The 12,875-nt window shown below is 49.0% G+C and overlaps 1 protein-coding gene across 1 annotated transcript in view; it reads right to left on the bottom strand.

Annotated features, from left to right (window-relative positions):
- The window catches only part of LOC128268638 (G protein alpha o subunit), a 48,061-nt gene extending 36,738 nt beyond the window's left edge, over nucleotides 1–11,323 (bottom strand). The window contains exon 1 of the mRNA XM_053005791.1: nucleotides 11,206–11,323. Coding sequence (XP_052861751.1) covers nucleotides 11,206–11,323 — 118 coding nt within the window. The remainder of the gene's footprint in view (nucleotides 1–11,205) is intronic.
- Between the last annotated feature and the right edge of the window lie 1,552 nt (nucleotides 11,324–12,875).

The raw sequence follows: 12,875 nt of genomic DNA, 5'->3' as shown, positions 1-12,875 counted from the left end.
GCATTTATTTTGACGCCACGGTCGAATAATACGAGCGGATAGCGACCATCGACTGTTATGGCGGCCCACACCCCCACCATGGCCAGCGCTTGAGTTCTGGTGGCCAACCGAAGGTGTAAATTTTCAGCTGACCTCTCTGGCAAGTAAACACGATCATTTTATTTGTTTACAAACTGCTGGATAACGAATGGTTTCTCATCTGAGAAAACCAAATATGCCAGTTCACCACTTGCGGCCAAGCGAAGCAAGTCTTTGGCTCTTTCGAGTGTAACTTTTTTTTGTGCATCGGTAAGATCTTGCACTTTTTGGAACTTCAATGGCTTTAGTTCAAGCTCATTTTGCAATATTTGCCGAATGGCATACTGCGATATGTTCAGCGCACGAGCCATTTTTCGGCCAGTGCGACACGGATTTTGATGAAGTCGCTTCTTCACTTTTCGAACCATTTCTGGTGATGTTGCTGTTTTTTTTCGTCCTCTTCCTTGACGTCAGGCTACGCTACCAGTATCACTGTAACGAGCGATGGTACGAGACACAAAAGATTTATCAACATTTAAATGCTGGAGGGCTCTAAAGATAGCCACTTGTGGTTTTCCAGACAAATATAATGAAATCATACTGTTACGGTTGAGTTCCATCACGAATAACTTTTTTTCTGTAAAATTCCCACCAAAATGCTTTTGCACGCTTATAAACAATAAAATGAACTGTCACTGGTATAAATCTGACAGCTGTCGGACAAGAGGTTTAGAAATGACAGCAGTCTGAAGTTTGTTGCAGTTTTTTTGGTTCACCCTGTAAGCTAAGCCACCGGCTTTCCGACACGCGCTGTCGGACAATAAATGAAATTAAATCCTGGCAAAGGTGCAACAATGTTCCAGAATGCGGCGTGGAGAACCGAAAGCGACCCGGTTTTGTGTGGCACCACATGGCCAGTTGGTTGCCAACGGGCATGGTGATGGGCAGCAACAGATGACCGGCCGGAATTACAGGCCGGAGTGTTTAAACCAGATTGCCAACCACCGGGGTGTTGCGGGGCCGGATGCACCTCATCCTCGTGTCGATGTCGAAGAGGGTCAAAATTATAGGAAGACCGTTGGGTGGGACTGGCCGCTACGGTGATAGTATTCCAACATTTTAATGTGGATTGTGGAGCGTGACTAAGACCCTAGTGTTCCTTGTCAGGTTTCACGGTTTCTGTTCGGTATCTGTCACTCAAAGGATGCATATATTTCAATTTATATTATCATGGAACTCGACAGTGTGTCCGGTGTTGTGGCTTGTTGCAAAAAACGGCTCCCAGTCATCCCCAAAAGCTACCGGAAGGGGCTGCTGGATGAACTAGCACATCTTTCGGATAAACTTCCGCTTCTCGCTCGCTCTCCCTCTCTCTCTCTCTCCCTTGCTCTCGTTCGTGCGTGAGAGCACGAACACAAGGCCACACGAATATGAGATCCGACACCGGATCCGGATGCGGACAGGGACAGCATTGAAAAGCTAACGAGGGAGAGAACGAGAGCGAAAAAGAGCAAGACACTGAGTGAAAGAAAGTGGATGGAAGAGTGAGATGCACTAGAAAATCGATAGACACACGGTACAGCTTCTGGGCGGGTGAGGCGGACTGTGGTCAACGAACACGAGACGTTGCTCTGGCCGCGCTCAGATTTGGCAACTGGAGAGACGATAGTAACAGAGACTTGGTCATGGTGATTCCAAAAAGGACAATAGGGATGTCAACCCCGTGGTACGCGTGATCACCGTGACACACACACACACACACACCAACACACCAACACACAGGTGAAACTTTTAGCGATTGTTTCAATTGTTTTTTCTCCATCGCCAGCCGCAATTGCGTGAGTTTAGTACATCCGTTTCGGGTCGTCACGCACACACGACGTCCCGAGTAGAGGTTTGACCCCGGCCAGTAGTAGTAATCGGATCGCACCCTAAAGTGTGCACAAAAACGCACACGCACATGCACATGGGAATTCGCACACACACGAACCCAGAGCAGCGTGGCATGAAGCCGAGGGATGCTTTTGGGCGGATCTTTCTACGTCATTTCTCTGGAGGAGGCTTCCGATTTGTCACAACTGGTAATTCGTTCAGAAATTAAAATTCCACACACACACACACACATTAACCTTGCTGGGTACACCACACTACTAGAGGTTGATTTGTCCAGTGGGCAGGTGGAGATCGGAAAGTAGCTCCGGAACAGCTGGCGAATACTTCGTATAAGACGTTTACTAAATTGTTGCCATTCCATTGCACTTTAACTGATATTTGACCAGATCCGTCACGTGAGTGTGTGGGGTTCGGCCCACGTTGACCCCACGTATTTAATGTGTCACGCATGTTGATGGAGAACGGTTTCGAAGGAAAAAGCCTGTGCTTCCGCGAATCCCGCCAGAAAGTGGAAAGAATTTTCCTTCCGAACCCGAATCACATCAGCCAGGCCATGAACCGTCAGTAGCATGGAGAGCGAGCGAAGCGTGTATTGGTAACACTCGTCACGAACACGGCACGCACGCACGGGCCGCGTGGAAAACTCCGAAGCACGAATCACACGGCCACGGCCAGCGCCACCGAGGGCCCACCGAGGAAAAATACGTTCGTCGCCAATACACACGCGTGCGTGCGTGCGTGCGTGCGTGTGCACGCACAACAATGTTGAGACGCTGTACGACGGACCGAGACAGAGAGAGCGAGCCGCAGAGAGAGCGAGAGCGATAGTAAAAAAGGAACGCAAGTAAAACAAGGTGTTGCCCGCCGTCGCTGCCTTTTGGTGTGTGTCATTTTTTGTTGCCGCACGAGAGAGAAAAACTACACGACGGGCGAAAACTCCCGTAATCCGTTAATGGCACGGCACGGCACCTTGTGTCTGGTATCTGGGCCGTCGTGATTGATTTGTGCAAAATTTTCACCAGTCACACACACGCACGCACACGCGCTACACGCGCGATAGTGAAGCTGCTGCTGCGGTGTTACTGGCGTGGCGTTTGAAACTGGTTCCACCACCCCCACTGGGTGTGCTACTGCACGCACGCACGCACGGTACGGCACGTACACACACACACACACACGCTCACGACTCCAGAGGAACTCTCTCATTCGAACACACACAGAGACACTTCTAGCAGCTTCTTGTTTCTGTCAGTCGCGCAACAAGGACACACCTTTTGCTAATTTTCACCACTTGCTGCTGCTGCTGCTGCTCGGTACATCCTGGAAGGCGTGTGGGAATTTTCCGAGGCGAAATTTTCACTCCAATAAATCAACACGCGGTACACAGTAACTCACAGCAGCAACAGACGCAACGAACGCAGCAACCACAGACGCACACACACACGCGCGCACAGACGCACACGCAAATGAAACGCACCTCTCCTGGAGCCGCCCTTTGGTTGTGTGAAAAAAAGCTCACCGCCCAGGGCCTGCTGCTGTGGAGGAAAAATTCGATACCATTCGCTGCTGCGCTCAACAACCACTGAGCCGCTCCAACAACCCAAGCAGGCAGCAGCAGCAACACCAAAGTGCGCGTTCTCCTCTCTCTTAGTTTCTGGCCCCACCGCCGGAGAAGGAGAGGCACCTTTTTGCGCGGATCGGGAAATCGATCGGGAGATGATGCTGGAGCATTCTCTCGCAATCACCACCCGGTTTCCGCTCTCCAGCGACTCCAGAGCGAGAGAGCATGGGCTGCTCTCTCCGTCTCTCTTTTGTAATTTACTAGATTTTCCACGCTTCCTTCGACGGAAAGCGGTGTTGTTTCGGTGTGCGCGCACCACACCTAGATGAAAATTGCCAATTCATCCCTCACACGGTCGGTGCAAGGAAAACCCGCACCGGACCAGACCAGAGTAACTGATTGCGCGCGCCCTAGTGCGGTCCGCGGGACGAGTGGAGTGTTTTCCACCATCATTCAACAAATGTCCCTTCGCCAGGGGTCGCCCCTCATAAATCAGGGTCTCTCTCTCTCTCCTCGTCCATATCGCTCTCTCTCTCCCAATCAGCTTTACCGTATGTTTCATTTAACAGCCGCTTCACGGCCTACTGGAGACAAAACGGGGTCTTTTTACGGACATTCAAAAGCATTTCCCAGTCAAGTTTTGCCAAGAGTTTTCCTAGTTTTCCTCTCGGCGGCATTCCGTACTGCTCCTGGACGGCCGCAAAAAAAAGGTTATAAATTTCGTGACTCACGGTCCATTCACAAGGCGACCTCGCTCACGTTCGTTCGTTCAACTCTTGCAATCTCCCCATCGCGCCACCGTTCGCCCGCTCTCCTCTCTCTCTCTCTCTCTGGGAGACGATTTTGGCACTCCGGGAAAAGCGGAATTTTCTCAGCTCGAAGTTTTTCCGTTGCTCTGCCCCGAGAGGTGGTCAGCGCGGGCGCATGCCCAAAACACACACACCGTGGCCGTCTGACAAGTTTCGGAGAGGGCGATCCTGTTCTGTACAGAGCGGTGTGTGCGTGTGTAGTGTTTATTCACCGAACGGACACACACACACAGTCAGAAACGTGTCTTTTGCACTGGAAAAACGGCAATTCACCGGAAAAACACCGAAAAGGCAGCAGTGATGGGGAGGAGATGAAAAATAACATCGCCGCTCATCGACCAGCGGAGGCAACAGGACACCGTCACCGTCACAGGATACCCGCCAAACGGCGAGCACAGTGTGGCTCACGGTTGGCGCCGTTTGGTACTGAAAATTAATTGGAAAAATTTGTTTTAAATAAATTTCATTCAAATTTAAAAAAACAAACGGAAACGTCGGAACACTCGCGCAGACTTCTCGCCCCTCTGTTTGGGGTGCAGCAATTTAAACGATTGTGTCACATGCCACTTGTGCCCGCCCGGCTCGTCAATTAGGGGAACGACATTCCACAATTTCCCCGCACTTTGTTGGGCCCCGTGTGGATCAAACTAGAACCAATTGTTCCGCCACAAACACCTCAGCGTGGCATGCGTTAGCGCGAGGGGGTCGCTGTGTTGCGATTGTTTTACTTCTTTCCCCCTATCTGGCGCTAAACGGGGCCATTTTCCGGTCCAGTACGGAAGAGCAGAGTCTCGTACGCGTTGCGCCAGATGATTACGGTTCTCGCTCAGTATCTGACAAGTCCCCGTCAACTAAAACTAATTTAGAACCAATATTAGACAAAAAATTAACTCGTATGTTTTTATGGAACATAGATAATAATAATGTAAATAATAGTTCCTATCTCAACCGAAACGAAGAACGTGTTGAAGGCTACTCCCAAAAAGAACTTTTCAAACATACGGATTTCTTTACAGTTAATGGCATAGATTTAAAAGGATAAAGAAAGATGTTTCGAGTTGTGTGCAAATTCCCGATATTATTTCACTACCGTATCTGGAGGAATAAAACGATTCCTCCAGATACGGTAGTACACGAGGCGTAAATAAACGATTTGACATTAATCTTTAACGTCAAATCGTTTATGAGTGTGCGAATTCATATACGATTTGACATAAGCAGGATCGATTTGAATATTTTTACGCTCGGATTTACGGTTCGTCTGGCTCTCCAGTATAGACTGTTTCATTACGTCTAAGCACGATTTTGACGCATCACTACTCACTCCACATGACGTTTAAAGTGTTAATTTCGACAGATTCTTTCAATATACACTTTAACTTAAAAAAAGGGAGGTTTCAGGTTTCCTTAACTTTTGTGAAAATGCAAATCATTTCTCCAAAACCGATCGAAACATTTTGGGCACTTACCAAGGCCTACTTGAGAAAACATGTAAAGCCAACCAACACAAATCGCCAAAGAATGGAAGAAAGTGTCCAAAATGATCGGTAATCGGTCTGTACAGAAGCTAATGCGTAGCGTTCGGTCAAAAATTCGATTCTAATTTGAATTTTTAGCCTTTATCTAAATTCGTACTTAAACATAATGAAACAGCCTATAGCAAGACCCTTGCCGCCAAATAATTCGACTCACAGTTCAAACAGCTAGCGGTACTGGAAACCCGACGCGTCCTAGTTTGATCACATGTTTTCAATATTGGCGCCTCAAGCGATGATGAGCGACATAATTAGAATGGGCTGGAGCAACGCAACGCATCATCATCGATGCAACGAGCAAAAAAGCTGCGTGCGAAGAAAAAGCATCGCCCGGGCCGCTAGGATGGATCGGAACGATTGTTTCGGTGGCGGCGACGGCGGACCGGTCGCTGCGGCAGGTTGTTTGCATTGAGCGCCTGCCTTCTGGGCCTTTACAGCAGCAATGTCGACCATCGTGCTGCTGCTGCTGCTGCTGTGGCCGCTGATTACATTTAATGCGATTGTAAAAGCGAGATAGGGCAGATCAGATAGCCGTCGCCCCCGGCGCATCTCTATTTGCTTGCTCTCGTGCGTCGCGCCGCACTTGAAATAAATAAAAAATAAACTACGGAGAGTAAACAGCAAACCAGCAACCGCCGGCGGGAGGAATTTAGATCAATATTAGAACAATGGGAGCGTTTATACGCGAAGGTTACATGAAAGTATACGCGGCCGAGGGTGTCCCCAAGCGCTATGCGGCCCCCCGTGAGGGCGACCGACGACGCCACACTCTCTCTTTCTTTCTGTCCCTTTCTGGCTGCCTCGATGATCCGAAGGTTGATGATGCTGAGGCAGGCGGCACGGATCCAGTTCCGGCCAGCTGGCCTCATCTTGATGCTCCAACGGTGCCGCCGCCACGTCATGCGGTTGCGATAATTCTCTAAATTTAGCTTGCAAGCTGAACACTAAAATGCACACAAAACATGCGAAAGCCGAAAGATACTGTTCTTTAAATAAATGATAACGCCTCCGATTGGCGGAATATTTTATTTCGGACCCGCGGACGCTAACCCAAAAAAGCTGACGCACCGTGCGTCATCGGGTCGATAAGAAGCGATTCCATTATTTAAGATTCAAGATTTGGTGGCACAGCATCCCCGATCCCCGAGTGTTCCGAGTTCGAACTCTCTAAGGACGTTTTTCAAACGCTCAACGCGACCGTACATTATTCGTCAACAATATCAATGCTTAAGCTATGCTTAACGGTACACATATTTTAATATTGTAAACAATTTTTTGTTGTCAAAACATATTTTAAATCGTATCACAAAAACTAAGTATCCGTACACCTGGGAAAGGGTCGAACAAATATTGGGTGAAGTAAAAAGTTTCCGTCGATTTTTAACCAAATTTCAAGCACTTTTTTTTTATTTATAAGAAACTTTATTAAAGCAAGTATGTGCCATATTGATCGATAACCTTTGGTCATTTTTCTGATAGCACAGTAATTCCATCAGCGTAGAACTTCGCTGGTTTAGAAAGAAAAAATTGAGACACCTCTTTTTCACAGTCTTCTTTTGATCCTACGGCGTACGGCGTTTGACGTACGGCTATTAAGATGATTTGGCAGAGATCTGAACAGATGCTAATCTGATGGTGCAAGGTCAGGGCTATATGGTGGATGCATCAAAACTTCCCAGCCAAGCGATCTCAATTGTTGCCTGGTCATCAAAGATGTGTGTGGCTTGGCTTTGTCATGTTGGAACACAACGCCTTTTCTGTTGATCAATGCTTCATTCCTTTTTGCAATTGTTTGGCTCAATCTCGTTAATTGTTGACAGTAGAGAGCCGAATCAATCGTCTGGCCATATTTCAGCACCTCAAAATGGACCAAGCCCTCATAAATCCACCACACACACAGCATCACCTTCCTCCGCGTCAATCCAGGCTTTGCCACAGTTTGAAAGGGTTCACCCATCTTCGACCACAGTGATTTTCGCACATTATTGTCGTACGTGATCCATTTTTCATCAGCAGTAATCAGTCGTTTCAGAAATGGGTCGATTTCGCTACGTTTCAGCAGAGACTCGCAGATGGAAATTCGGGCCATTACATTTTTCACCGTCAATTCGTGTGGCACCCAAAAATCGAGCTTCTTTTTGTATCCAGCCTTTTTCAAATGGTTCTAAACTGTTTTCTGGGCGATACCTAACTTGTCAGCAATGGTGTAGCTGCTAACATGCCGGTCTTGCTCAATTCTTTCCATAATTTCATCGACTTTTTCTGTATTCGGTCGACCGGAGCGAGATGCATCTTTGACATCGAATTTTCCATTACGGAAACGAGCAAACCATTCACGAGCTGATCTTTCTGCAACAGCATCCTCATCATAAACTGCACTGCAATTTTTTTAGCTGCTGCGACGCATTCTTCCCTTTTTTAAATAATATTTGAGAATATAGCGAATTTCTTCCTTATTTTCATTCATTTTGTAGACGCTGTAACTTTTAAACTACGTTGTTGATAGCAAAACTGATGCGACGAGTGGTTACCGAATTTAGTGCCAACGCCATTTAGCGGAAAATTGGCGGAAACTTTTTAATTCACCCAACATGTTGCGGCTGTCACTGTTCTTGTGTGCCTCTGCGCTAACCACAGAATGAACAACGCAATGCGTTCGTCGGCCAGCGCAGTTTCACCTAATCCGAAACGTTTGGATAGTGCCCGGAAAAAGGTGGCCAGTGTGAGCGGAAAACAAAAACCCAAACTCCGGCAATGCGGCAACCTTGTCCAATTCATTCGGTTTTCGGTCCAATTTGTGAATCAAATTAGTATAACCGCATTCGTACGCCGGGGCAAGAACATTCCCCACCAAGTCGGTCGCTCGCTGGGAACTCTCGAATCTCGACCGGCCAGAGACGAAACAGCCGAAAGAGCTGCCTCCGGAAAATCTGGGGCAACGCAAGAAAAGCGAAAGAAACGCGTGTGACACGCGATGCTGCGATTTTCGTTACCCTGGTCGGCCAACATTTCGGCCTTTTACGATCACACCCCTCCGGGCAGAGAGGTGCGTTGTGATCTAGGTGAAAGACGCCTCCAGAGACTGAAGGGGAACTGAATTTGCTTTTCCAACAAACGCTTATTATGCGCTCATAATAAAATGAAGTTCTCGAAAGACAGTATTTTCTCATCCCTGGCCACGACTCCGGTGGTTAGCTTTATAGGGCCGGTTATCGGAGACAAACGGTTAAATCATAACCGCAATTCCATACTTTATGACCACCACGTCTGCAGACGGTAAAATGATCGGCTTGAAAGTCTGCCAACAAATCCAGCGCACCCGGGTTGGCTGTGAACGCAATACGCGGTTGCATAAATTATGGCCAGCACGAGGCATTTATCACACTTCAGCTCAACTCACGCCGACCATCCCTCCTCGGTGTGTCCTCGATGAGACTTATGTTGCATAAATCTCCCTACCTCCGGCCGCGGTCTAGCGTCAAACTCCAGAAACCGCCGGCGGCACCTGACGCAAGTGGCGAGAGATCATTAGAGGGACCATCAGAGAGCATCTCATTAGATCGATCAAAAATCGTGCCAAACGGAGCGCGGCTGCAGGAAAACACAAATTAACACCCAGCGCGAGAGCTTCCAAAAGTTTGGTTCGGGACAACTGTTATCGTTTTTGGCCGGCCGCCAAACCGCAGCGGCTGACCACCATTTGCCGGGGTTATGGTACGCAGTTTGCACAAAGCACAAAACAAATCCCGTGCCTCGGTGTCCCTAAGTGGATGTTAATTTGATTGCATAGTGCGACCAGGAATTCCCAAGCGCAACAAGCGGCAAATCCTGCTCAAGCGTTCAACAGAAAAAAGGAATGGTCCAGGAATAATCCCCCAGCATCGGTCGGTCGATGGATGGAACGATGCCAAACTGTGAAAGGTGCCGACAGAATGCATGATGCACGGTGCCTCGGGTTATCCGGGCCTATCCGGGGCAAACTTCCGGTATCGCAAAAACAGAAGCCGGTCCCGGTGCAACAAGGCGTAGTTGGCATGGAGTTGGCGATGGCTCAAAAATGTCTCGCCAGGCGGCCAGAGCACCCAACAGTGTGAGGGGCGCAACAATTTGCCCCTTTCTCGTGTCTTCCGAGGCAGATCGATTTTTGAGCGACCATCACGTGCACTCCATGCATCATGTGCAACAGGATGGTGGCGATGCACCCGGTGCCACCGGCCTGGAATTTTCCCGATTAATAGTGGCTGGTGGCACACGGAACGCATTTCTGTTATCATAGTTGCGGTTCCTGAAATGACGAACGCACCACGACAAACTACCGGAAGCACCGGATATTAGCCGGTTTCGTAATGGGCCGGGAAATTATGATTAAACTCGCGCTATTTTTGGCCCAACTGAGCGCCTCGCCGGAAAAACGCAATCTCCCGGTCCGGGCTACCGGGCGGTTTGTCTCAAATTAGTCATCCAATAGGCCCATCACCCACCCTGGTCCATCCGTTGTGGCAGGAAATCAGTGGCAAAAAAGCAAGCCCTCGATCAATAATTCCAAGGGCAAAACCAACAGCTTTCGGACCAGAGATTGTCACCAGCGGCGGACGGATGAGCGACATTTATAGCTCGGGAAGCTCGGCCATATGGAGGGCGGCGGGCCAGATAACGGCCGCGCAATGATATCATGGTGGCCATAAGGTGCCCGGGGGGTGGTAGGCTTATCAGAGTTTATCCAGGCAATGACAAACAGGTTCGATCAGGGATCCCGGGCCCGCCGGCCCTCAGGCGGTGGGGAACTATCGGTACGTTGCGATGGAAATTAATAATCCAAAGACTTTGGCGAACGAAGCAGGCGCCCTGATTAGCATAATGTGTTGTAATAGGTTAATGAGCACTAAATGCGGACGCTCTGCTCGGACAAACTTCCTCCGTCCCCCGCGTGGCGCAATTTAAAATGCGTTCCTGAGCAATCAAATTGAATCGCCGCAACGCACACAAGATCCTCTGGCTGCGGAGCGACCAATGGGGGGCTTTGCTCGGGGCGGGCGTTCCGTCATAAATAAGTAATCCAATTTGCAGCTCCGCTCATCGTATGAATATGATATTTTCATACGCGGGTCCACGCTCGTCGGTCGGTGCCGGCGAGTTAAACCGCGTCCGCTCGACCCTCGAGGCTGGGTCGAAGAGGATGAAAACATTTGATTGCCTACGGAAGCAGATATTTCCCAGGAGGCCGGCTATCGGAAACATAGACCCGCCAAGCTATCGCCACCAGACTACCGGGCGTTTCCAGGCGGCCATTATCAATCCTTTCGTGGAACCTCGTTCCGGTCCGGTGGCGATGACAGACAAAAGTGCTGGAAATAAGAATGCATGAGAACGCAAAAGACGACACACTCACCGAGCAGCAGCAGTTTTATGTCCTTGGCCGCCTGGATGCCGTCCTCCTTAAGGTTACGCTCGATCAGCTTCGAACGAGCAACGGCGGCCCGTTCTTCTGCCGATGACGTGCAACCCATCCTTGTTTGGCGTGGCGATTGTTTTGTGTGTCTCCGCCGCTGCGATGGACTTTGAACGGGATTAGATCCTCGGTCGGCGTTGAGGGAAGGGACTCAAGGACCTTTCTTATGTACCCGCAATGAAACCCACACACAAAACGAAGCGCTTGCTTAGCCACTTTACAACTCACTCACAGCACACTCACACACTCACAACCGAGCACCGGACCACAGATGGCCATTCGGGGAAGCCCAATTTTTGGCACAGACAACACTTGAGGTATCGCTCTGAGTTTGCGGAATATTGAAAAGCTTCATCAACGTCCCCGCACGCACCGGAGGATAGCCCGTTTCAGCGCCCGTTGCTCTGTTTGTGTGGAACGGAACCGTGTAAAAGCTTCTTAGACCAAGATACCGCAGCAATCCCGGTAATATGATCCCCAGTAGGCCGACAAGATTAAAATCGTTCACCATCGTTCGTACGACCCATTCTTGTTCTGCCATTTTCATGTTTTATCTTCGCCCGTAAACGAAGCAAAAAAGAGGACGAAAAGCTAACGTCGCTAACGTATTACACTCCCAGGAAGCCGGCCCGGCCGGTGTCTTGGTGCTGTCGTTGGTTTTAGGGTTGGGAAAAGCGCCGTTGGTGGGCGTTTATAGTAACAGTGGTCGAGGTCGAGCCACTCAAATATTACCTGTTTGGTTCTGGGTTGTTCTGGGTTGTGGTTATCCTACGAATTTTCATTTGTGATGCTGAACACACTAATTAAAATGTGTGTGTGGGCCAACATCCAACGATCAGTTTTATCGGAAATTTAAGACAAACTGCACAACAAAACTAACGTTCTTGATATTTTTTTTTGTTAACATGGTTAAATCCCCCCCATGAGACTAATATTGAAACAAGTGCACCGCTTATTGACGTTGCAGTACCTCTCACGTATTGGCTGGCTCAAGTTTAAACAATTCGACTGATTGAACGTTACAATGGCTACATCTTAGCTGGCAATCGAGTCGTATCATCATCTCGCCGGCTAATAAACCCACAGCTTGCACGGAGCCGGCTTAGACGTTTCCTACACGACTCATCACGCAGCGAAGGAAAAGCTGGCGAACGCTAATCACCTGCCTAACCCGACGACGACGTCGGTGCACACATTCGCAAACACAGTGCACATTGGCCGTTCGCACGACAATTAGCCTTGATTCGCCGATTGAATAATTCTCACGATTAGCTGGTGCGCAACATGCACTTCTCTCCCCCCGTCCGGCGTTCACCGGCCCTTTTTGCCCTTTCGCCCGCCTTTGAATCAAAGCTAACTCGATGCCGTTCGCGGTCCAGGATGGCAAGTTTGCTCGACGGGTTAATCTATCGGTTAACCTTCACCGCGTGTCCGGGAACTGCGGCTTGCACCATCTGCTCACTTCATGCTAAAACATAGAAATTTGCTCCACCACCACACGGAAACGCGTTTTGCAGTATGCTTTTCAATAAACTTTAAACATTATTGACGATTCTAAAGACACGTTCTACCAGAATCCCTTTCAATTAACAGAAGAAAAACCGGCACTA

Source organism: Anopheles cruzii, chromosome 2 (assembly GCF_943734635.1).
Source record: "Anopheles cruzii chromosome 2, idAnoCruzAS_RS32_06, whole genome shotgun sequence".
NCBI lineage: Eukaryota > Metazoa > Arthropoda > Insecta > Diptera > Culicidae > Anopheles > Anopheles cruzii.
Note: the sequence above shows the minus strand (reverse complement) of the source record. Positions and strands in the feature narration are given on the sequence as shown.